This window comes from Podarcis erhardii, assembly GCF_964252035.2.
Source record: "Podarcis erhardii genome assembly, chromosome: 5".
NCBI lineage: Eukaryota > Metazoa > Chordata > Lepidosauria > Squamata > Lacertidae > Podarcis > Podarcis erhardii.
In genome coordinates this window covers 39728545-39755587 of record NC_138509.1, presented here as the reverse complement: position 1 = coordinate 39755587, position 27043 = coordinate 39728545, and the positions used below count along the sequence as shown (strand labels likewise).

Here is a 27043-nt window from a genome sequence, read left to right as displayed (position 1 = left end):
CATGGGTTCAGCAGCATTATCTATTCTGCCTAGCAGTCATACCAGCCCAAAGAGATGGAGCAGCAAATGGTGGCCTTGTTCTAGTGGTGGGCTCCTTTAACTTGATCGGTTGTGGTAGCATCATCGGATTGGGTTGTAAGTCTTGCAGATAAATTACAGTATTTTTGGTAATGGAATGCGGACATCAGATAAGAACTATGTGAAATAGAATCAGATCCTCCCACTGTGAAACATTAAATTAATGCTGGTGACATGACTTGGCTGCTTCCTTTTTTACACCATTGAAATTTATCACTCCATTGGGTGATTAATTGCAACCTTTTATAGGAAATTTTGATTCATGGCATGTTCAAAAGGAAATTGTAATGTAGGATTACAATGAAGCAACTTCTAAAGCTCTCCTGGTCAATTGGGGAGGGGAACACCCTCCTGAATATATTTGATATTTGATGAGCTGTCGAGATTTATAGTTGTTAACTGCTAAAACCTAAAGGAGTACATGCTTTTCATATGCTGCTTCTTCAAACCCATTCATCTCTCTGAGATCACGCGAAGCCAGTGGCGTAGCGTGGGGGGTGCAGGGGGGGCCGGCCGCACCGGGCGCAACATCTGGGGGGGGCGCTCGCCGCCTCCGGAGTCGCCGAAGAGCCTCGGGCGCAGGCTGTAGCAGAGCCCCATGGCAGCAGCCCAGGCAGCAGCAAGAAGAAGCTGGCAGCAGCGGCAGGTTAGGGGTTAGGGGCGCAAATTACTTGCCTTGCCCCGGGTTAGGGGGCGCAAATTACTTGCCTTGCCCCGGGTGCTGACAACCCACGCTACGCCGCTGCTCGAAGCAAGGCTGCAGATCGAGTTAATCTGGCAGCATATTCTGATGCCCCCCACCCACCCTCTAGAAAATTGCTTAACACAAATTATTTTACTAAGCAGTAGGTCAGTTTGATGTATTTATTTCATGCCTTCAGGATTTCCTGTTTTTTGCAACAGGTAGTTTTCCCGGGAGCAAAACTATTCCTATAGTCCATGTTTAACTTCGTCTTAAAGTATCAAAACTGTCATAGAAACAATTACAGATAGGTAGCCGTGTTGGTCTGCCATAGTCAAAACAAAACAAATTCCTTCCAGTAGCACCTTAAAGACCAACTAAGTCAGTTCTTGGTATGAGCTTTCGTGTGCATGCACACTTCTTCAGATACACTGAAACAGAAGTTTCCAGACCCTTCTATATAGTGAAACAATATTCCCTTCTATATAGTGAAACAATATTCCCCATCACAATAGAAACAATATTCCCCATCACTCCAAAGCTATAGCATCATAATATTTTTCACCTCAAAAAATCTCATAAATCTCTTTTCAAATTTGCCTACTTCAATCTGAGGTTCATTCCTAAGGAATATACTGGGGGGGGGGGTAATACTAGTTATACTACTAGTAATATTGCTACTACTAATAGTAGTAGTAGTAGCAGTAGTATAGCATGGATGGAACTCTGAACAGGAGCACTCGACACTGCAACATTTTGTGACAGCCTATACTTCCAAATTTCTTCACAATAATGGATTTCAATTAGCACCTGCAAGAAGCTGGTTTATTTATGATCAGCTGTTTGCCTTGCCTGATACAGTCGGTGCTTCTACAATGATACCTCTGGTTACAAATGCTTCTGGTTATGAACGCTTCAGGTTACAAGCTCCGCTAACCCGGAAGTAGCTGCTCCTGGTTGTGAACTTTGCCCCAGGATGCGAATGGAAATTGTGCACCAGAGGCCCCATTAGCGAAAGCACGCCTCAGGATAAGAACAGTTTCAGCTTAAGAACGGACCTCCGGGATGAATTAAGTTCGTAACCAGAGGTACCATTGTATTTTTGATAGGAGGGCAGAGGCTAAGTGACGAGAGACACTGTCCACATCAGTGGCTAGCCTTTATACTTTTTGTTGCCTAATCTAGCAACGAAAATGGTAAACTCATCTGGTCGCATGCAGACACACATCCAAATATGAGCACCTGCTCATCAATGTTTTCTTTAAGTGGCAGAGAAGCTACTCCAGGTTGGCTCCAGGCATCCTAGATCAAGGGTGTGCAAAAGCTAGATCTGGCAGTATTGGTAGATCACTGGCTGAATTTCAGTAGATCAACAAGGATTTCTGATTCTGGATTGTTTTAACAATATCAACAATTGAATGACATGCACCCCACCACCACCCTAAATTAAATAATGCTAAAATGAAGAAAGCTCGGTGTGGCCAGGAGTGGGTTTTTGGTTGGATCCCACCAAGTGGATCCCACAATCGTCAAGTCTTCCTCTCCCTGTCAGTCTACCTTAGTTCTTCTAAGGAACTTGTGCTCTTGCCCAGCCCCACCTTGCAGACCCTCTTCCCACCAGGACCTTGGCAGGGTTTCAGTGACAGAGCCGTGAGCATGCACATGTGATCTCTTTGCAGTTACAATTCTGGGTATTGTTTTTAAAGTGAAGGTACTTTACAGATTCCTTTCTTTCACATACAGCTGAGCGTACTGCATTTAATTCTTTTCCCCCTCTATTGTGCCTTTTCAGAATTATAGATCAGCGGTTTGAGAGAGTTTCATATTTTGTCTTTGGAGATTTCAACTTTCGACTGGATGCAAAGTCAGTGGTAGAGGTAGGACCTCCTTTTCTTCTTTACATCTGGACCCCATTGAAAATTCTTCAGTTTTTTGAAAAAAAATGCTTAATAAAGTTAACTGGCTTTTAGGCTTGCAGAAAAATGCTCAATAGACCAAGCTGGTCACAGCCATCAAAAATATTCCATCTGTTGCAATGCTACCAGTCCATCCATGAAGTCCAGCATAGATGTTCTGGGTAGTGAATTTGCGGCCACTCAGCCAGGGCTCCAAAGACCACATCATTCTGGTCCAGCTCTGGAGATTGGAGATAACTATAATTGGGTCAGAACTGGACTGTGTGTAGTTTGATATTGATACATTAGTCAGCTAGTGAATTTGTGGCTGAGGTGGGATTTGAAGTAAAGACCTTTCAGGTTCACAGTTCACATTCTCCATAGTATTGACATTCCTGAATTTGCCGTTTCCCACACAGAGTAGTTTCCCCACAGCTTTCCCCCAAATTTCATTCCACAGAAATTTCAGCTCAGATTTTCGGTTTCAAATGGGTGTATTTGTTTTAAAAAGAACAAACCTCTCATCCCTTCCTTTTCCCCCTCCCTGCGATAAATCATAGGCAGCTTGAGAATCACACAACAAATTTCCTATAATGGGAAATCCTCCTAATAACCTACTCTAATCCTGATGTGGCTATTTTCATTTCCAGAGTGCTTTATGAACATTAATTAATGTTATGCTTCAACCATACATCTAAGGTTAGAGACAAAGAGTGCAACTTGTGCATGAATCAAACTTTTACATGTGTCAACAGTACCAAGCTATAAAAGAATAATTGCATGCCCTTTGCAATGTCTTAATAAAAGAACCTGCATTGTGATCATGTAACTTAACTCTGTGAGCAGTGTTAACTTTGTTTACAGAGAGCCTCCAGAAGGAAGGGTCCATAAAGTTTCCTGGGAATCCAAATGGGGAGGATTCAATGAACTCACTTGCCTGCTTGCCAGGAACAAGTATCCCTTCCCAGTCTGGCAGGTGACTGCGCTTCTAGGAAAAGCCATGCCCCCTTTCCTCTCCCCCCCCCTTTTTTTATTTGTGAAAGAAAGGAGTGATGGTATCACTTCTAAGTGCTGCTGGCATATGTTCACACAATCCAAATGGGAAGGGAGAGAAAGAAAGAGAGAGCCTGCCTGTAGAAGCCAAGCCCAGAACTTTCCCCTGTAGCTAGGACTTTATCCATGAATGCATATTGTTAAATGCCATGAGTTACTGTGCTGGGGAAAATACTAATGATTTACCTCCAACTATGAAACATGTGCACAGAGGGGGATTTTCCTATGATGACTTCTTTACCTGCAGAAGTCTTCCCTGGGATGGGGGAGGTGTGCTATGATGCCAGGATGTGCATAAATAGCTTTTCGCCCTCTCTACTTTTAAGCCCACGTGTGTTCCTTTTCGTGCATTAATAGGGCTGCCATGACGATTGTAACATGGCTAAACCAGATTTCATTGGGGCAAAGGTGGTGTCGAAGGACCTGATGGAGCCACTATATTATTCAGCCTACCTGTAGGCTTATTCATACATTGCACTGACTACAGGTACAAGGCATCTCTACACATGTTCAGGTGTTAGTTGGTGTGAAAGAGTGTACACTGGTTGATTTGTACAGCTGTTGTGTACAAAGATGGTTAAAGTAATGTGAGTATCCCTGTATGTTACCGATTTGACACTCAAGCCAACTAGCGAATGCTGCTTTGTCATAGTATCCAAGTATCTGAAGGTAACCTATAAATTAGCTCTTTCTTCTCTCGTGAATGTAAGTAGCTGTAAAAGACTTTCCCCCCCCCCTTCTTCACCTCTTTGTTCCACCCATTTGGAAATATTTCCTTGTGAAATGATTCTGCCAAATGTTTAGGTAATACAAGAAGATGCAAGCGCCAAATTTGATGCATTGAACTATTAGATCTGCCTACCTAAACAGCAACACAAGGCAGTATATTTCCAAAGACATTCTCAGCAGGGCTACTGAAAGAGAAGATATATGGGTTGTTTCAAAAATAGATTTTCTTATGCTCATACAGAGTAACATAAATCAGTTGGCACCTTATTGGCCATATTAAATTGTAATTAAGAAGCAATAAATCATCATTCAGGGTTTTAGGTGCAGGAGGGAAAAGACTTCTCCAAAGCATTAGACAGACTGTTTTTGCTATGATATTCTGTTCCACTATTCACGAGAGAGAGCCACAGGTGGTCAAGGAGAAATGCACTTATAGGTCACAAAACGTGCCTTGTCAAACTGAAAATGAATCAAAAATTATAAAATGTGGAACTGGATCTTTGTCATGATGGTCTAGATAGAGCCTTGCACAATCACTGAGGTACGGTATGTGCAGAGCACAAATACATGTGAATTGCAGTATCTCCATGAAGACAGCAAATGAATGTGTCTGCAGATCTGCCTCTTTGAAATAAATACAGCAACACTTGGGGGTGAGTGTTCTGTATATGAGTCAAATGCGAATTGGGCATCCAAATCCATTCTAGAGGGCTGCAAAGACGAGAAGGCATCCTTAGAAATTCACCAGGAGAACTAAGTGCATTCTTATGTGATATGAGGATTGGGTATCCTCAGGCCTGGAGGACAAATGTGGCTCCCAGACCTCTCTCTCTGGCCCTTGGGACTTTCCCAAAACTCTCTCTCCAGGCCACATCCCTTTGCAGCTGTTTTTGTCTGGCTGGAATGAGCCCTTGAACTCCAACCAGGCTCTTGCTTAATTGGGGGGAGAGTATAGAAAAGATTGTGTGGACATGCGTGGAAACTAACCTGTTGCGCAAAGTTAAACTTCACAATTGCTTCTCTCTCCACATTTTTTTCTGGCTCTGCTCACCACTGGCATGTGGCCCCTGGGAGCTTGTTCAATAGGGAATGTGGCCCTTGGGGTGAAAAAGTTTCCCATTCCTGTGCTAAACAATTGGAAGAATACCTAGTCATCTAAATTATACTTGATTTGTGTATTGTAACTTTAAGCAGCCAGGGAAAGGAAAAATTCAACTGTTTGTCCTATCAAGTCATTTGTAGCTGTAACACTCAAGGCTAGAAGCCCACTCATGGGGTGCTAAGTATGTGATTGTGCCTGCTTGCTCTTTGGAAGAATAGCTTAAGGGGCTAGCTAGCCTATTCATTTGGAGGCTGTGGAGAGGAAGCAGATAGCAGCAATAGGACTACCGCTAGCTCACAGGTGGATCCCACCTTTATCCTTCCCAATGCACCTGAAGAACAACAGCCTGCTAAGGAGCCAGGAGGTTTGGCCAGCTAGCACCATGCACAGAGAGGGAGATCCATGGTGGTAGCTGTTCCCAGGGGGAACCCTACTTATTTGGAGGCTGCTGTGGGTTGTGGATCAACAGCAGAAAACCAGATCCAGTGGATTAGCCCCAAAGCTCATCCTAAGCAATGGTTTGTGGATGGGCTTGTTCCTAGATCTGAGGTTATAGTGAGGGGAGAGGGGACATAACTTGGCTTCCACAAGGAGACTGTTAAAGCCCTTTTCATATGAAGCATTTGATTAAAGAAATGTCTCCTGAACCAGCTGCAGTTCAGGTTTTACAATCTTTCAACTGGGCTTTTTCCCATCTCACCTAACTCCCTGGCTTTCACTCCCACTTCTTGTGCACCGTAGGGAGCCGCTACAACCCAAATACATAATATTGCATGGGGCAGGCATCTTTGTGGGGTGGGGTGTCAAATACCTACCAAGATGCATTTTCTGCACAACACAGCGAAAACTGTATTTATTTTAAACATCTGTAAGCTGCAGCGCAGCACTCAAAGCAACATACAAAGTTTTGTCAAGGGTCAAACAGCAGTTTAAAAAGATATATCCACCTGTTGTTTTCTCACTGATGATTCCTGGCAAGGACTTGATGTAGCTCTAATTGACATGGGAATAATTTCCCTGGCGGAGGGGGGGGGGACACCCTTTGTAATGCAAACATCTGCCAGATTGTTAGCTCTAGTGGCCAGTGTGTTGCTGTAGCAATAAGCCACCAAAGTTTAACTTGGAGCTAAAAGCTTTCTGGTAAATCACCAGTCTTCCCTAACTACATTAACAGACTAAAAGAATAAACATCACTTCATTGCTTTGCTACCCTGCACACCTAATCAATGGCTGGATCCTCTAGCCCACTGTTAATTGGTATCTACTCTGTCACAGTTCAGATAATGTAGATGGAGGTTTTAGCTCATTATTCTTTTAATCGTAGCTGCTCCAGCTGTGTTTGCACTAGTGGGGGCATAGCAGCTTTCCTTGTTTGTACCAGTTCATGGATTAAGGGCAGAACCCTTAAGTATGCACTGCTGTGACGCAACCTCCGTTTGTTTCTGCATCGTTTGAACACAAGTTGTACAGCAGCAGCAACATTTTTGGGCGGCGGCGGAGCAACACGACAGCTTCCCTAATTGGAATGGGTCTTTCAGAAGGCAGATACCCCAGGTCTCTTGTACGTTGCTTTTGCTACAGCCAGACAACTTCTCCACAAAACTTAAATGCTGATCCTATGAGATGCAGGCAACTCTCAACTTACACCAGCGTTACATTGCAGGGATCGCACCTAAAGCCAAATTCATGTGCAGTCAAAACATACTGACTTCAATGGCTGGTAGGATTGCCAATGTCTTTTTTCCACCCAAGCAGCTTCGGCTCTGAATGCACACAAGTTAAATGTGCCTAAGTTTCAAGTTACCTGTATATCACTTCTTACTCCTCAATAGCCCTTTCATTTAAACTTCAGATGAAGATCTGAATCGAAATGCTGTCAGGTGGTGCTCAGTTGATAAGTGCTGTCTTAACAGTGGTTGTCCTAGTTCAGGAGCAGCCAGCACAGTTCCTTCCAGGTGTTTTAGACTACAATTCCCATCAGTCCCAGCCAGTATAGCTAGTGGTTGAGAATAATATGGGAGTTGTAGTCCACAACATGTGGAGGGGAACCATATTGGCTACTGCAGTGCTTGTATTTTGGGGAATCCCTTGAATTCAACTAGAGAACTCCTAGCTCTGCAACTTCTCCCATTTGTTAAAGCCGAACTGCAGGTGCTGATTGGGAAGATCTGCATGTATCATTTATACTGCAGAAAGATTGTCAGCTGTTTCATAGGAAGCCAAATGAAAATAGATTCACCAATGTTGAGCAAATTCAATGTGCAGCGTCTCTGTTTCAGCAGGCAAGGAGTTCTGTTCTGTCAATCACAGAGAGAAAGAGAAAGAGGACACAGCTTATCTCCACCCTCTTTCATGCCTGTTAATAGACCACACAAAGTTTTTTTTAAAAAAAATAAATATTTTGGCTGATTAGAGTTCTGCATTTTATTGCTTCTTGCTGCATTTCGTTAATCAGAACCCAGGGCCCAACCTGCAAACCTTTGCAGCTGTTTTCAAGATAGTTCCCTACAGTAAATTTGGCAGTGGAATTAGTCCCATAAATCATTCCTTTCCCCCTTAATTCACATGAATGTATGGAAGTGTCAGTGGAAGGGTCACAACCCCTGTCTTTAAATTTGTAAGGCTGCCTACACATTGGTGTCCAGTCCTGGCTGTCATTTTGTGCTTTTAACATGCAGAGGTGCCCTTTCCCCTGCGTTTGTTAGAGCAGCTGTCCTTGATTGATTTGCCTGGCATGAGGGTGGGGTTTTGACCTATAGGGGGTTGGCCTTTCTTTCTATAGTGCTTCAGGCAATGAAGCAGGAAACAGCAACTTTTCCATGGAGTGGGCAGGTCTCTTCTCTTAGGAATTGCTAATCAGACTTTCTGCCATGGTCTTCCACTGTGGCCGAGATGATCAGGTTAACTCCTTGTCCTACAGATGGAGACAAGGCATGTTTTTAGCTGACTTCCTGAGTTTTCGTTTCCATTCTGCTGCTTTGGGGTGGGGTGGGGGTGGGGAAACAGAGTATTGCTTCCTCTCTTTAAAACTGTCCCATCCGTTACTCAAACCAAGCAACTTCCTTTGAAACTGCATTTCTGTTTCACCATTAGAAATAAAAAATAGACATTCCTGCACTGAAATGCATAATAAAAATAGCAATTGTCGTCAGATTTTCTTCTAATTATGCAAGGACATAATTGTATCTATGAAATCCCGTGGCATTATGCAAGTGGTACCATTAAGTAGGACAGCAGAACCAAAGCTAGGACCTAGCCATTTTTAATAATCTGATAATTTTTAATAGCCATGCTCTTAAAGGCATCCAACTCAAAGTGGCCACGAACATAAGAAGTTGCCTTATACAAATTCAGACTCTTGGGGCACAGTTCAGCTAATGCGTCACACTAGCAGAAGCCTGAGCAAGGACTTTTGCTAGTGCAGTGGGGCTTTCTTCATTGCACTGCTATGCTGGAACATAGCTGTCTAGACTTCCCATACTAGTTTTCCTCCCTCCCTCAAAGCTGCTGAGACTAAAGTGAAATCTCTCTCGTGATTTGGCTGACCAGCATGATGTAAACAATCCAACATTACTGGCACAGTATGGAAGCTACATTATGACTTCATCTTGAGAGAAGGTAAGAAAGCTGTGGGGTCAGCTGAAATGCTGCTTCAGATGACTAACTATTGGGGAAAGATAGGATGTGGAGCCCCAAGAGCAGAGGGACTTACAGGAGCTCCCTAAGAGAAGATTCTAAACCAGGGATAGAGAGAACCTGTGTTAATTCCCATCAGCCCGAGCCAGCATAGCCAATGGTCAAGAATGATGGGAGTTGTAGTCCAATAATATCTAGAGGGCCAGAGGTTCCTCATCCCTGCTCTAAAGGTTTGTCTTCCTACCACATTTGACTCCTCAGGGGCAACCTGCCAGATCAGGTGACAACCTCTAGGGTACCATATTCTCTTCCCTTCCCATCTTCCACCCATCCTTGAAGAAGTACCTTCACTCTTATTTCTTTCTCCCCATTCTATTTTTTTGGAGCGCCCTACTTTGTCTGTATCAATTTGGGGTGGTCTAACATGAATTGGGTTACAAATGACATTTCAAATAGACTTAATTAGATGTTTATGTTGAATTATCAATTTGCATCAATGTAATTGGTTGGGGAGGGTGGGGGATCACCATCCGTTTAATTACCTATTATTCAAAAAGCATACAGAGGGCAAATGTGACTCCCAAAAGTCGGGAAATCTCATTTATTTCTTGGCAAACGTTTTGTTACATGAAATGCCAATCAACTGATGATGGATTTTCTGACCCGGCTACAAAATAACTAAAAGATTAATTAAAGACCTTCCAAGATTTTATAAAGTGCACCCAATCTAATTGAATGCATTTTTAAAAGGGATGTTCCCTTCCCTCCCCCTCCCCCACCTTGCCCACTGCACACTTCCAAATGAGCACCTGCTGTTTGTCAGGCTACATTGATGAGGGAAAGGAGTCACAGACTTAGCTGTTCAGAAAGCTGATATGCTGGCGCCATTGCTCATCCTCACCTCCTGGCCTCTTGGAGGTGTCAGGTTGGCAAGGAAAAGGGGCTGTTAGCTGAGAGGGAACTATTGATTGAAGACATATGAGTATTTATGCAAATATGACTGATGACTTTGTCAGATAAACCTCATACTGTTTTCAACTTAGATTTCTTTCATTGGGTGAAAGCCTAAACCACATCCCACTTGCAACCTTGGCATTATCATCCCCATGTTCTAACCAACTGAGCTACTGGCTCTTCCTTCACTTTACCTACCTAACTACTTTGGACCATAATGCTTCTATGATCCTAGGCAGATACCATCTGTGTTGCGCATGAGGCAGCACAAATTGTTTCTGAAGGAAATACAGATAGGTAGACATGCTCTGTTTCCCACCGCTTTTGATTAAATCTGGTCAGTATCATGTTTCATACAGTCAACAATTCAAAACTATTTATCCTTCAGCAATTTGATAGATTAATGTCACTGTGGGGTGGTTGTTTTTTCATATGCAGAACCATAATAAACTATTATATCAGTATGCTAATTTATTTCTGCAGTAATTCAATAAAATAAGTTGTTGTTAAGCTTCATAGTTGAAAATGTCATATTAATCTAAAAATGGAAATGTAATCCAGTCTTGCTATGCAGCAAAGATTAAGTGATCTAATGCCTTTCTGAGTATCATTAATGCCTTTGATCCAAGTGTGGCAAATTGAAGAAAAGCCGATGATCTGTGTTAGGACGGCCACAGTCTCTTGTATCATGCCAAGGTGTCAAAGTTTGATATCTGACCTGTCTGCTCAACAGTGGGATGTTTAGGGCAACTTTTCATACCAAGTGGGCCACAAGAGTACTTTGACATGGAACCCGCAATCCGCACACTGCCTTGTCATGTGGGAGGAGGCTAAAATTTGACACACCTCAGCCCTCATGCTGCCTTCCCAAGGCCGGATAAGCAAGGCGCTGGGCTTTGGGAAGGAGATGCAATCTCTGGCAGGGTCCTAGAGCTGTCCTACCTTCTTCCTAAAGCTGGGAAAGCACTAACTAGGCTTTGGGAATGAGGAGGGAGGACTCTAGGACCATGTCTGAGCCCTCACGCCTGCTTCCTGGACTCAGTGTATCCTTTGGCTCTACTTACCATGACTCCCTGGAATGGACACTTAAATGAAGAAGTTGACTTACAGGGTATCAATCCCCACCACTTCATGCTTAAGTGTTTACACATGTGCAGCCCAATCCTGTGCATAGTTATGCAGAAGTAAGCCCCAAAGTTGTGATACGCATTTCAAAATTGGGACTGCATAAGATTGCAGCTTTAATGTGTAACCTGACAGATGCTGTACATGTTTATGGCATGAGTTCTTTAGAGTCGTGGTAAGGGCAACCTTATAACGCAACTACCGCCTGCACTTTTGCTCATACATTCTTCTACACTGGGGCTTTGCAGCAACAAATCATGCAGCGTCAATTTGCAGAAGTTTATTTATTTTTAATTACTTATTTTTTAAAATAGTGTGGATCAGTTTCCATGTGTTTTTTTGAAAGAAAAGTGGCAGCATGGATTTAAAACTTAAACTTTATGGTCCTTTTTAAAAAGGGTTCACATAGGCACCCTATATTGTACAGGATGAAATACTGCATTTCCAGCTCTCTGTTGTCTGGCATCTTGTGCCAGTGTCATTTAAAACAAAAACAAAAAACCCCACCTTTGTTGCATGTTTCTGGAGCAGAAGTATTTTCTGGGATTTGTTTAGCCTCCAGCACAGAACAATTAATTGTGGTAAACAGAGAGAATTGACTACAGTTGACCCCTATTCAAACAGCCTTTCACACTGAACAAAAGGCACAGCCGTGTGGATACTAATGTTGTCACCAAGCTCTCCTGAGGTGGTCTCCCTTCCAGCAGAAATGGTAAATTAATGGAGGCCTGACTGGTACTTGTGGTCAGCCAGGCCAAAATTACTTATATCCTATTATCCATCTGTAAGCAGTTGAAAGAGGGGCCTTCTATTAAAATGGCACATCCAATGGGAAAGTTCCCTATTCATTTATTCTCAGCAGCTACTCCATGACACTTGTTGTTGCTTTCCATTTTCATTTTCTAGCTGCCTTCCCCCACCCTCTAAGGTAGTTTGTGTCCCCTCTTTCCTTCCTCCTCTCATTGATTTGCTCTTTGCACCTCAAATAATGACCAGTGATGTAGAACACAGTGGAGTTTCCTTCCATTTTTGCCAAAGCAAAGCAAAACCCATCCTGGTGGGGGGGATGGACCTCAATGTTATTCTTGAGTTGGTTTGTCACTGAGGAGAAACCACTTAATGACTGTCCTACAGACTTTGTATGTAAGTTTATTCCATAGCAGGCAAAACTTCATAGCAAGAGATCTTGAATTCCCACTAGAACCCCCTGCTCACATATCAACTGCTCCCCAAGCCCTTCTTACCTACCGAGTATAGGCAAGGTGAGTTATTGCACTAAAGAGAAGAACTGTTGCGACAACTCCTTGGATCCTGTGCAAAAGGGCAGCAGAAAACCATTTGCTTGTGTCCGCACCCACCCCATGATATTCCCTAAGAACACCCTTTATGTTGTGCCCATGCTAAAGAATGAGATGAAGTCATTCCAGTGGAAAGGGTAATGAGGAATCTGATAACTCAGCACTAGCGCAAAATGGCTTCTCTGAAGCATAGTTCTCGCCCATAGCAGATGTCTTGGAGCTGAGCTGCTTCAGATTGCCTAGGGGGTGGGAGGTTGGATTGCTTCTGCCTACCCCCACCCCCAAAAGAACAGCACAAGGTGACTGGTATTAGTCCGAACTAAGCCCGTTGCTTTCAGGAATGGACAGAAAACTTGAGCAGTTGACATGATGGTCACCAAATGCTGTCTTCAGAGCGCACAAGTGCTTGTGTGGCTCCTTGCTGTGCATTTGAGCTGGGGGCAATGAAGCAAGCTGGAAGAGGAACACAGGTGGAGGAAAACACATGATGAGTTCACTCAAAGACAAGTTAGAGCCCATTATTGGGCCTACTCTGTGACTGTGGTCAGCACCAGCAAATGAACTGTTACTGGTCATCACAGCTTACTGTAGTTGTTAGCACTACTGGCAGAAAAGGAGTATCACTAAACTCAGAACTAAGTCTGGGAGTGCCACAAAGTCTGTAATTACCCTACGGCCATTAGGCACAGTGTCGCTTCCTTGGGGGTTGAATTAAGTGGGACTTACTGGTAACTTCTGAGTAACATGCAGAGGTTTTCACTGTAATCAGTGTCACAACATCTCTACTTCTTTATGGGGTAATGTTTCCAACCAGCACCTCTGATTATCACTAGTAATATAATTCCAGTGGCACATATGCCACCAATGCCATTTAATGAAGTTGGAATGTTTTCTGATTTAGTCTCCTGGAAGCATACGCTTTGTCAACATAGGGAAGAAAAGCAGCCCTGCTATTACCCCACCTCTGCTGGTACTGGTATGTGCTGGTCATGAGGCATTCGACACAAGAAGGCTTAAGCAACCCTTTCAAACCACAGTAGAGCAGCCTGCCTTCGCCCCGTGGTTGCAACGGTTTGGTGTGGTCTTAACTCAGAGTTCTGTGTTGCAAACACGACCTCAAGTGCAATGATAATGTGATGAAGGTTTGTTAGATTAAAAGGTATAAACATCACCTCTGGTAAGGACAGCTTTATTAATGAAGGCAAATTATATCTGTCCATCTGAGGCACCTGCTAAATGTTCATTATAAATTATGGCTGTGGACGTTGTGATGAGTTTCATATTGTCGCCAAGCTTGATCGCCTTCCCAAGGGATTGTATGTTTACTTAACAGCATTTTTATTGTAATTGTTTGTTTTCTGCCGGTGGCAAATCACTTGTCTATGTTCACAGCACGTATGTAATAAGGGTTTTTATATTTTTCTTGTTCCTTCCTGTACTTTCTGTTGACTATTTAAAATTATTCAATCAAGATCCATAGGAAGTGTGTACAATCCTTATGCAAACCTGTCTCTCCTCTTTGTAAAGTTCATTATTGTTATGTAATTATTACTACTACTACTATTATTAAGGAGAACACATTTTGATAGGTAGAACTGGACTCAGCAATGCTGATTACCCATCTCTTCAGCTGCTTTTTTGACACATCCAGTTCCACTCTGATGCTCTCACACTTACTGGCAAGATTCATTGGAGGTTAATTAAATCCATCTTCAAAACAACGATGGGCCAATGAGCCATATCCTCTTTGCAATACTAAATTAAATGATGCCTTTGTTTCTATCTCTATCAAGGAAGGGAGAGTGGGCTTGAATGGACTCGTTCTTGAGCAGGCTTGCGGCAGGACCCTAGAGGGGCCTAGCCACATGTGGTCACAAACCTGCTTTTAATTTGTGGCTACAGGAAAGGAGGACACAGTTATTAGTAGGCATGTGGGGTTTTGTTCACCATCAAGATGTGAAAGATGACACCATTTAGGAAACAGAGAGAGAGAGAGAGAGAGAGAGAGAGAGACTTTCCTCTCAGCAGGAAATAGCATGCAGTTCCTCCCTTGCTTCAGATGCAAATTTAATACAAACCTGGTTACGGAGCAGAACAGGATAGGAACGATAACTTCTGGCATCGTTTGTGGCCGTAATTAAAAGTGTACACAAATTAAACACAATTACTGTGTGCTTTCTAATAGGGCTGAGCGTCATTAAACTAATTAATAATGCAGCTGATGTGCTCTGTGCCGCTGCAATTGTTCCAAGGGTATGTTTTATGCCTTGCATGGTGGCAACTGGCAGCTGGGGACTCAGCTGGCACTGGGTGACAAAGAGTGAGGGCAGTACCAGTAGCGATCGTCGCGGCACCATCCGGGGTAGAGCTGGGTGCTGCCGCCACACCTGCCATTCATCACCTAGATGACAGCGATTGTGATAGATGGCTTTTCGGAAGCTTTCCCCCCCCCCCTCCTGTGTTACTGCCATTGGGTTTGTTTTATTATCCTCCTCATTGTTATTATTGGTCTCAACTGTATACATATCTATATTCCTCACCAGGCATATTTGAAAGAGAACGTAGGTTTTGTGAAAAGAGGCCTTAAAAGGCATGCCTGACTTCATCAAGAGTGATCTGGGGAAGGAGAAGGTGTAAACCATTGCCTTTCCTCCTTCTTGGGAAAATGCACGAAGCACGTTTTTCAGTGCGGCATGTGTTTTAGAATTTCTCCAAAGAAAAAAGGCACACTTGGCTGTTGGTTATCATATCAGGAATTCTTACACCCTGCCCCACCCCCGGTGGATAAGGTCCACTGAAATTAGGGGAACTGTCTTCCGGGCGCAATGCTTATAGACCAGAGTGCTGTCATGTTTAGAAATGACTGGACAGGGGAGTTGCTGGAAGCAGGCGAGCTGCTTTTTGTTCAGCACACTGACAACAGCTACTCAATTGTCCGATTGTTCGGCGCTGTCATCTCCCCAAGTTTCTCCCTGACAACAGGTGGCAGGCACGGATTGAGAAATCTGTGGCGGCGTATCTATGGTAATGGCTTCACACATTTTAAGTGTATGCTCAATTGACGTTTCACATATCGGGGCTGGTTTCCATGACTTCTGTCACATTGCTGCCAGTTGCCTGTGCCTGGAACCCACACCAAAGAGGTAGCTTCTGAATGTGGATGAAGGCTAGCCATTTGCTACCGTTGTCATGTGATACCTGGCTGAGCTGAGGCAGCGGTGTCTGAGGTGTTTATCTGATTAGGACGTAGCCTCTGTAGTGTGGGATCACTTTAACCCTGGAGGGCTTCCAGACAGCCTTTGTTATTTTTTATACGGGCAAGAGCTGAATATGTGTTTTACTTGATTTAGATGTCCATTGTGACACATTTGACAGTCTTTCCCTGGTATAATTGGACCTGTTGATTCCTTGGTCTGGTTTACAACTTTCCTGTGTGGTGGAGTAAGTTACTGCTACCCAGCATGGTGATTCAAATACACTGAAGGGGCAATAAATACCTGATTGTCTCTGTAGCGAGAGCAGCTACTTCATTATGGGTCTATCTAAAGCATGATGGTTCACCATACTTTTATTAGCGCCAAGTGTGGTGCATTTTTCTTAATTACGAAACAGCTTATTCATCCCATTGTTTTCAAATGTGTATCAATATTTAAGACAGTTTCACTTCCTTCTCACCCCCCTTCCCCCCCCCCCGCCCATCAGTTTTGCTTCCCGGGTTGTTCTATCCCCTACTGCTCCTAATCTACTATACATTTTATATAATTTCTTTCTTTTAATTGCCTGTTTCCACTGTTGCATACCTATCCATCAGCAAGTTATTGAACTGTCCTTTCCAGTAAAGAAAAATTATGGATTTTGTCCACCTTCACCAGTAAAACAGCTTTTTGGAAGGAAACTGTAGAGACGAAAGATCACGCTGACACATAACATCGTAATTCAGACCTTCAGATGAAATTATCTTTCAGTCTTAGCTCTTTAATGGTGTAGGGCTTTTTCTAAAAATAAATAAATCTCAAGCTCATTCAGCATGTTCTGAGCTCAGCGGTATAATGAGACTGCTCTGTTAGCAAACAGGCCTTGTCTCCCGGCAGCTACTTCTCACTAACCTAGAAATTGGAATATAAAACTTTACAGAGCTCAAAACATGAAGACCTGGGTTGTTTTGCTGCCTCTTGAAGAAAAGCCACTGGACAAAACACAGTAAAGCTGCAGTGAGGGGGGAAAGACCATCTATATTTTGCATCTGCTGTGACCTTTGAACTTTCTGCTTATGGACATGACCACCACAGTTCCTCAGAAGCCCACAGTAGGGTTGGCTGTGCATCCTGCTTTACAAAATATAGTTTGTATGTGAAGGGCTGGCAGTCCTCTCTAGGAAAGAAGTGTCTTATCTGAAGAGCTGCCCAGTTTAAAGAGACAGAGCCATAAGAAGGGAGGTAGAAGCCATTTAGCACCTGGGCAGCACACAGGGCACGTGATTAGAGTCTCCTCCTCCAATATGTTGAAATATATTGATTGTCCATTCAAAATCATATTTTGGCTTACATGACAAGGCTGCACCCTCCTCTTGTAACTCATCCACCCCCAACCGACTGGTATGTGCCCACCCCAGTGCCCCATAAGCAAACATCCATGTTTGGAAAGGGAAGCTTTCAGCGTACCTACTGTGGTCCCCCAGGTTGTTTGAATGGCTTAAAACTGTCCGAATCATAATTTTCCACAGCAGGAGACATACCTTGACACAGCCGGTAAAAATAGAAAATATTAATTGAATTGGAAAGAAGATAACGCTACAAACCTAGAGGAAGTGTGCCCTCTTTTTCCAGCCTATTTGTTGCTCCTAGAAATAAACTGTAGTATGGTAGAATAACACATGAAACCCATATGCAACTTCTTAACGGAAGTCATAACATCTAAGCGAGAATGCTTTGATAAATGTAGTACTGGACTCATCAGCATGTTAATGAGTTAAAGAGTGGGTCCTGCAAGCAGGGATTATAGGATCTTTATCACATGTTGTTTATTGGAGCAACACTTAACAGTTTAGGACAGCATTATTCACGGAAAAAGAAGATTTGTTTCAGATACTGACATAAACATCTCCTCATAATAGTGGCTTTTCATTTACTGCATTGCAATGCACCATAAGCTTAGAAGCACAACAGATTCTTTGTTGTGTCTCAATACTGCTTGTACAGAGTGATGTCAGTCAATTTTTGACCTATACAGTCTGGTGTTATTCTCAACAATCAGTAATAGATTTTTCTTGTGCTCCCCTAACAACCCAGGGGGTAGGCCAATACAGTTCTTGAAAACAATAATTTGCTTTTATGGTGTCTTCCTCTAGGAAGTACGAGGTAATGACCCTCATGGAAATCCCAGCTGAATCCATTCATTTCCTTCTATTGACCTCTCCCAGCTTGTCTTTTATTATTTCCTATTAATTTCTACTGGCTTCTATTGACAAGTGGATTTGGAGCTTGAGAAAACTAGTATCCTAGTAGTTCTGGTCATCCTTTTTCCTTATTCTCAAAATTTAGATACATAAAAAAAAACCTAGATCTGTTTTCCATTTCATCTTAGTATGTAGGCCAGGGACAGCCAATGTAGGGCCATTCAGATTATGTTGGACCCAACTCCCACCAGCCCCAGTTGATGGTCATGGGAGTTATAGCCTAACAACATCAGGAGTGCCTGGCGTGCTCTGGTCCATGGGGTCATGAAGAGTCAGACACGACTAAAGTGACTAAACAACAAGTATATAATGAAGAGTGTACCTGCTTGCACCCATATATACAGTCAATCCTCTTTCGTAGTGTACAATTCGTTGTGTACAATTAGATATAGGCACATTGACAGACCCACCCACTACACAACTGTCCTGATATCTCTGAGCTCTTCCCTTATCCCTTTGGAACAGATCTCTTCTTTTGCCCCTCTTGTTCTCTTTTCCCCTTTGATCCCTAGAAAGACATCAGCCAGCCTCGCGACCATTAGAAATTACCTTTCCTGGTTACTTTCGCACTTACCTCTTTTCAGTAAAAAGATGCACAAACACGCAATACAGGTCATCAAAATAGGTTACGTTATAATACTATTGAATTGTGTTGTAGACAATCAATAGATGGAAAATAGGCAGACTCTACTGAAGAGGTATCCACTATCCAAAGCCGGGAGTGGGGAAGCAATGGTGTGATTGAAATGGGGAATAGAAATCAGAGTTGGTTTCTAAACTTCATTGTGGGGGGCTGACTGAAGCATCTTCTCTCTCTCTTCCTCAACCTTTGGGTTTCTTAAATGGGCAAAGCTTCTTTAAAACAAGCTTCAACATTAGATGGGCACAATCATTGTACTCTTTTAGATGCCCACTGAAAACTTTTCTTGTTTCACCAGGCCTTTCCACAGAAAAGATTTGGTTATATCTGTTCTCAAATTTTGTTTTGGGTATTTTATTGTTTTTAGATACCTTTAACAATTTTTAGATATTTTAAATACGTGGGTTTTTTTTAAAAAAAAAAAATTGTGGTTTTTAAATATATCATAGAAGTGTTCCTGGGCTCCTTTGAGAGGAAGGGCAGGATATAGACTTAATTAATTGGCTATTTAAACCCATAATGTATACATATTAATTATGTAGTGGGCAATCTGGTTGGCCACTGTGAGAACAGGAGGCTGGACTAGATGCGCCATTGGCCTGATCCAGCCAGGCTCCTATGTTCTTACCTGTTAATTTTTGTTCTGTATTGTCTACTGTCACAATGACAGTCGCTCTCCAGGGTCTTAGGTAGAGGACTTTTTCATCACTTGATCCTTTTAACTGGCAATGTCAGGGCTCGAGCTACAGGCCTTCTGTGTGCAGTGCAGATTCTCTGCCATTTAACTACAGTCCCACCACAAACTGGCCCACGCACTGACCTTCCGAAGCTACAGGTACATTATATGGAGACATCTGTTTCTTTATATGTGCCTGGCTACTGATAGGTTTTGGCAGGCATTTGTGTACACACACACACACACACACACACACACACACACTCTTCTAGATTATTATTTCTGTATGCACTATAGAAAATTATTTATGGTTAAGGAATCACACTTTCTTAAAACCAAACTTTGTAAAGATGGTAGCCATGTAAATAATACTTTAGGAGAAAATGTTTTCAGAAATCTGGCTCTAGTCCGCCAAACCCAGCCAGCCTCACTAGCATACGAAAGGTGTTGCCTCTTTTCCTTGTTGTGGTGTGGAAGTTTTATCATGCAGGAGCATTTGCTCGCAACTGGACAAAGCTACAGGAAATATGTGTGTTTGCAGACATATTCAATAGATTCAGCATCTTTTGTTAAGGTGAATTTTCACAATGACCCGACCAGTAAGTTTAAGCATGATAAATAGTTCAGAGAAACATGTCCAGGAACAGGCATTCTTAAAAGATATTTCCAGTTTCTAATTTGTTTGTCCCCCAAAGTAATATTTGTGCCTCATATTGCGAGTTGCTGCTTAAATGAAATAGGCATTCTAAGCTGATAATAGTTGACAAAATGCTTATTTTAGTCTCTCCCCCCCCCCCCGGCAATTTATATTGTGTGTCAATAAGAAAACTATGTAAATGTGAAAGGGTTCAAGTGAGGGCTACCCATAGCAGGCTTTAAGTTATGCATCCTCCTTTGTGCTAATTTTTCAAGGATTTCTCCCCCCTGTGATGAATACATGAATTTTGTGCACTGAAGCATAGTGCTGGGCCTTTTGGATAGCAGGCTCTGCAAGAAAGAGGAAGAGAGGTTTAATCACAAAAGCAAAAACTTCACTCCGCACTTTGTTCCATTTGCAAATGGTGCATATCGCCTTTTGTGAAAAAGAACCTATGGCTTGATTCATGATGACGGCGCTTCGTAGATTCTTCACATGGTCCCCTTTTTCCCCCCAGCCCAAAATAATGCACATGAAAAGCAAAAGAAACTGAACATAATTGGGACCAGCAGCTAGTATTAGGTCCTTTTCCAATCAAGATTCTCTGAGCATAACCTTTTCTGTTGGTGCTTTAAGCCTCTTTCCAGAACTTAGGAGCTTTGGCTCCTGTTTCAGGACTGAACAGAGCGGTTTCAATAAATCAAAGTGAATTTGAAACTTGAAGTCACTCTTTGCCAGTAGGGTTAAATTGATTTTTATAGTGTGTCTCTCTACAAAAAAAAAGAGGGACATCAGACTTGTGCAATACATGGAGAGTCTGAAGGAATCCTTGGCTTGAGATTCAGAATGTGTGTTTTGTTTTGTTTTTTAAATGAGGAAGGGAAACTGCAATTGAAATTCATGGTGGCAACTTGCTTTTATTTGAGAGATTTATCTGTTGAAATCCCATCTAGCCTCATCTAGCCTTTTATTCCAGATTCTTCCATCCATTGTCTTTAAGGTCCATTTCTTTTACAAGGCTTTTCCTTTCAGCTTTCTCAGGGATCGGGTCTTATAAACATCTGTTTGTGGCTTTAAGGGGGGGGGGAGCAGGCAGGGCCCAGCCTGTATCTTGCCTCTCCATCCTCTGCTTTTGTTTCCACAGGCCATTGTTTCCAATTTCATGCTATCAGAGGAGCTGCATGTTTTCCTGCGTGAAGTTGTCAAAGAGATAAAAGCCTAGGAGCAGGGTCACATTTAGAGGGATGGGCATGAAAAATTGGTAAAATGTATCTTGGAGCCCACCCACCAGAAGGTTGCTTGGTGCAGTTCAGAAATCGGGGGAGAGTTATGTGGTGTTAAAAGTTGCACACATTTGGGGTTTTTTGCGGTAGGAAATAAGTGTTGAGGGAAAGATTCTAGTGATAGCGAATTCCTGCAGTTCTTGACTGAAGCTCAGGCACTAGTAAGTCATTTTGTAGCTGGACTGCTGGGGTGCAAGCCTGAAGAAACAATATGAAAGGAAGACCTCCAGTAGTATAAATCATGGGACATTATGGCCACAGGTGGACAATCATATATTGATTTAATTAGCTGAGATATGAAAGGGCCCCATTCCCTCACATGCAGCTACTTTGCTCCTTTCATTGAAGTGAGCAAGCAGGCCGGGTTTCTAACTCTAATTTCCCATTACATCCAAACTGGGAAGCTGTTTTGAATGGCTTCCAGACAGGCCAGGATATTAAGTCAAGTTTAAACAATAGCTTCATATCCTAGCTTATTCAGAAGTCATCAGCCATAGTTTCCTGGTTTTGGACATAACAGGAAACTATAATTAACCAAAAACATCTGGCTTTTTTCCAGACTCTTGTGAAATGCATTATGGCTTGTGCCTATAATAACGTATTTTGCTGTGATATGATTGTCCGAATGTGGCCATATTGTTTGTTTGTTTGTTTGTTTATTATTTCGTTTACCCTGTTGTTCCTCCCAAAGGAGCCCAAGGTGGCAAACATCAAAATGCTGAAACAATACACTTTTTAATACAATACATAATGTGAGAGAGGGGCAGCACAACTTGGAGAGTTAGACCAGAAGCTACTGCTGTGTTAATGAAATCCATGGTAAGAAATAAATAATACTTTTTACATGCTCAAAGAATATCACATACATTATTTCAGGAATTGTTGTGGTAGCCTTGTAAGTAGATCTCTGTTATTGACCCCATATGAGAGGACTTAACCTGAAGATCTGTTTTGTTGTCCCATTATGGTGAGAACTTTAAGCCCAGTGGGAGTTTCAGGAAGGCAGCTCCTCCCCACCACACTGGCTACTACTGGTGGACTAGGTAGCAATTTTAGTGTAGTATCAGCCGCCCAGAAATAATGGAATTTGCTGCTCAGGTCATCGGGGGATGCCACAAAGGTACATTGTACTGCCCATTCACTTGTTTTCTCCTTATCATGAAGGCAGAGGGCGTGCAACCCACAATGTCTTATGAGTACTGTATTTTTTGCACCATAACACTCACTTTTTTCCTCCTAAAAAGTAAGGGGAAATGTCTGTGCGTGTTATGGAGGGAATGCCTACGGGTGGCATGCCTACGGATTTTCCTCCTCTAAAAACTACGTGCGCGTTATGGTCGGGTGTGTGTTATAGAGTGAAAAATACGGTACTTCCCAGAATGCAACAGTGGCTTGGCTAAATTCTAATGAATTTGTGACTGCAGATGATCAAAGCTAGATTTTGCTACCCAAGGGCGGACTTGTTATGGGGCTTTGGTTTAATGGAGGAAAATGGCATGGGAGTATGCTGTGTATCTCCAGAAGGGGAGACTTGAGAGGAGAGGGTCCAAGAGGCAGAGATGAGTCAGACCAGGCTGTCTCCCCCTCCTGCTCTCCTCTCTGCAGATCTCCCAGGACCAGAAGAGGTGTGAAGGGGGCGGAGCAGAGACAGACACATTGACTGAGTCTCAGATTGCTTGGGAAGGACCTGGGGAAAGAGGAGGCTTAGGCAGCTGTGGGAAGGCAGGGACCTTCAGTCCTCACAACTGCCTCATAGGGGCAAGATCTACCAGGAAGCGTTGCTATGCTTTCTAGGCCTGGTCTCCTGAGTTGCCTTGTTTCTGTGAATAAAGAGTTAACTTCACTGAAGCTGTGTGAGTTATTGCTGACCTGCTCACGGCACCCACTCCTGACATTCTGCAACAATGTGTGCTACAGATGTGATTGTTTTAAAATGAATAGGTGTTGGAATTTATATAAATTCAGCCAATCCCTAAGTACCTGTAGAGTTGCATGTTGCCTGCATGTTGTTAAAATAAGCCATCTCTCTCTTTTTTTCTGGATGTCAAAGCAGTTCAGATATTATTTGTTTTAAGTAAAAAATATATTTTTCAGTATAGAGAATGAAAAGGAAAAGATACAAAATAACATCTCATTGATTTGCAATCTTTAGTATGGTACAGTTTTCAAAAGTTTTTTTTTAAAAAAAAATATTAATGGACCAAGGGACTATCTAATAAAATATTTTCAAATGAGACTAAATATTTGTAACATAAATGAGGTTTATAATGGAACACTGCAAAGCATTCAGAGATTGATTTTCAAAGTATATAAGTGTAATTGAATTCCCATGGATTATAAGTGGCAGTTCAGGGCCAAAGAGACTCTGAAAATATAACAGCATCATTATTTCTCTATGTCATATGACACTAATATGAAACTATAAATGCTGTTATTGCTGTTTAGGACTATTGCTTCATTTGTATTCTGAAGATGTGTCTACCATGTCTGTGCTCTTACCTTATCTATGTTTTTAAAAGAAGTACTTGTGTCACTCTCCAGCATGACCAAGAGATGAAACCTAGACATGGTTATGCACATAGTGGCAGGTTCTTCTCAAGGGTTTTCCCATCAGAGCAAGATTAGGTGACTGGAATGCCGGGGACAAAATCAGCCCATCATTTCAGCCCCTAGGAGACTGAGTCATGCCAACTGTGTTCTCAAATGGCACTTTTTAACTTTTTACCATATAAGTGAGCTCATTCCTGTGAGGTGGGGCAGGGAGCTAAGGGCTAAACTTGAAGAAACAGTGCTAGGGAGGACAAAATCTGCCCTGATGGAGAGAGCAATATGGATCTAAGAAGGATTGCCAGGACAAACTAGAATATGTCCAGAGGACCATGGCAAAGATGGTCAGACAACACCTGGAATACTGTGTCCAAAGCTGAACACCACCATTTAAGAAGGATGTTGACAAGCTGGAACGTGTGCAGAGAAGGGCGACCAAGATGATAAAAGGTCTGGAAGCCCAGCCTTATGGGGAACAGTTGAAAGAGCTGGATATATTTAGCCTGGAAAAGAGGAGACTGAGATGAGCTATGATAGCCACCTTCAAATATCTCAAGGGCTGTCACATGGAAGAGGGAGCAAGCTGGTTTTCTCCTGCTCTGGAGGGGAACCAAGAGCTTCAAGTTACAAGAAAGGAGATTCGAACTAAACATACGAAAAAACTTTCTGACAGTAAGAGCTGTTTGACAGTGGAATGGTCTCCCTCAGAAGGTTATGGACTCTCCTTCCTTGGAGGTTTATAAGCAGAGGTTGGGTGGCCATTTGTGATGGATGCTTCAGTTGAGATTCCTGCATTAGCTATGGAACTTGCTTCCGCAGGAGACAGTGATGGCCGCTAACACAGATGACTTCAAAATACATGGAGGTTGTGGCTGTCAACAGCTACTAGCCACAATTAAGGCTATGCTCTCCCACCATGGTCAGTGGAAGTATCATTCTGAGTACCAGTTGCTGGAAACCACAGGAGGGGAGAGTGCTCTGGCACTCTGTTCTTGCTTGCGGGTTTCCCACAGGCCGCTGTGAGAACAGGAAGTTAGATTTGATGGGCCCTTGGCCTGATCCGGCCGGTGATTCTTATGTTCTTAAACTACAGGCGGCGGCCATTTTGCATGTGTGCAATTGACATGTGACCGCTGACCCTAGGGTTCTTTTCGACCCAGAAAGGAGCAGGACAGTGGGCTTATGCATTCTCCCGCTGATCACGGGGGCCAGGAATGGAACCCCTGTGCAAAATGGCCGGTGCCTGCACAAGAACAGGGCTTTTAACCAAACTTCAGGATGTTGATAGAAGCTCCCTGGTAGTAACACAAACTGACTCAAAAGCCAATGGGCTGTTCTTTGTTAGGGATTTTTAAGCAGAGGCTGGATAGGTACCTATTAGGGACGCCATAGCAGTAGATTTTCTGCATCAACAAGAGGTTGAACTAGATGGCCTTTGAGGCTTCTCCTAACACTATAATCCTTGGAATCTGAGTTTCCTTGTTTAAATGAGCCCTTCCTGTGCTCCCCAGAGTCTCTGGGTTGTAGTGTACAAAGACGTGTTGCAGGCCCTGTGATCCTTGCCGTCAGCCACCACCATACCCAAGCAGCCAAACTGTAAATCAGACAGCCATCTTTCCCTGCCTTCAGTGTTTTCCCCTTTGCTGCCATCGCTTCCATTCCTCTGTCATTGATACTAATGATGCATCTGCTGTTGCTTTCTAGCTAGGTTTAGAGGGAGGAGCAGAGGAAAGGAGCACAGCAAAGCTCCAAAGGAAGCAAAAGGAGTGTTGCGCCAAAGTTTGCCAGTTTGTTGCTTATCCAGGTAGGGTCTACTGCTGTCCTCTTGAGGTCAAGTGGAATTTGCATGAGTCAATCTTGTAAATACATTCAAATGCACATGCACACCCTCATAGACAGACAGGCAGGCACCTTAAGAAGAAACCCAAAGCTTGATGCTGATGCCAGGGAATTTGATGGGGGGAGAGGTTCTCTAGTGCTTTCACTGTTACGCTATCACTGCAGGATACATAAAGCACAGACCTGCCCTTAATCCGCGAAGAGGAGGTTGTAAGTTGCTCCAGCACTAGTTTCCCCTAATGCTCTTTTGGCATGCAGCCTGCCTCAATTCTGCCTCAATATGCATCATTGATTAACTTCATTTGCCTGCCTTAACTTTGACCATATATATATATTGTTTTTGTCTGCGTGGTTGTTTTTGATGGTCCGGTGCTTTGAAGGAGAAGGAAAAAATTAAAGCCCATCTTAAAGCCCATTACAGCATGCTTTCTTCTTCAGTGAAAGTAAGTGAAATAAAGAAGATGGCATTAGACCCCTTTGCTCCTTGCAGGGTGGGGTGGGGTGGGGTGGGTGGGTGGAAGCTTTCTGTATGTTAAACAGTCTTGTGGACATCTGGCACGATTGGTTTTAATCTGCTAGCTAAAAAGTCAGGATTAAATCTTGCTTTACACCTCTTTGTACTGCAGTCAGTAAAGTGACAGAGCTGCTTCTGAAACAATGACACTACTTATTCCACCCAATATGCCATGTGGCAGAGAACCCCCCCTTCCCCCCCTCCTAGTATCACTTCTCCGCAAAGACAATGAAGCATCTGGTGGGCTTTTCCTGTGTCCAAGATATATTTTTGTCAGTAATTTCACTCAGCCGGCCTGCTTAGTTCTCCCCTGGTGCTACTTTTTGAGACATGGTGTGCCAAGCCCAGTGGTAAGAGGTCAGGAGGCCAAAGTGATGAATTTTTATGTGCCTGTTCCTTGTGTTTCTGCTCAGTCACGATTCTTTGCGCGCTGTGCTGCTTCTGAAAGGGAGCCACTGTGGGCAATTTGTCCTCCTGGCCTGGAGAGAATGAAGGAAGCAGATGAGTTAAAATAGCATGTATGACTTCGAACAGAGGAGCACACAAAATGTGTTCCTGCAGTGGCACAGAGCATTTCTGTCACGACTGAATGTTTGGGGGGGGGGTGCCCTGAGATTTGTGGCTTCTTGGAGTCTGATTAAGTGGCAAACACATTTAGCATCTCTCGAAGATATAGAGGAAAGAATAGCACTTCACTAGCTGTTGTTGTTAAAACATGGTGCAGGGAACACTCTGCAACCTGCTGGGGTCGATTTCTCTAAAGCTGTTTTAGCCTATTCAGTCTCCAGCTAGCAATTGTCAACATTTTGTGTCTACTTCCTCCCCTTTCCTCCTTTCATCAGTGAAAGGTGCATTGTACCTCTCTCAAATGATGAGGGAGAAAGGTACATTGTCACTATC

At 43.0% G+C, this 27043-nt stretch overlaps 1 protein-coding gene across 4 annotated transcripts in view; it reads left to right on the top strand.

The window, feature by feature from the left end:
* INPP5A (inositol polyphosphate-5-phosphatase A) overlaps positions 1-27043 on the top strand; it is a 236756-nt gene that overhangs the window by 156994 nt on the left and 52719 nt on the right. For all 4 annotated transcript variants that reach the window (XM_081863314.1, XM_081863316.1, XM_081863315.1 and 1 more), the window contains exon 9: positions 2553-2637. In XM_081863314.1, coding sequence (XP_081719440.1) covers positions 2553-2637 — 85 coding nt within the window. The remainder of the gene's footprint in view (positions 1-2552; positions 2638-27043) is intronic.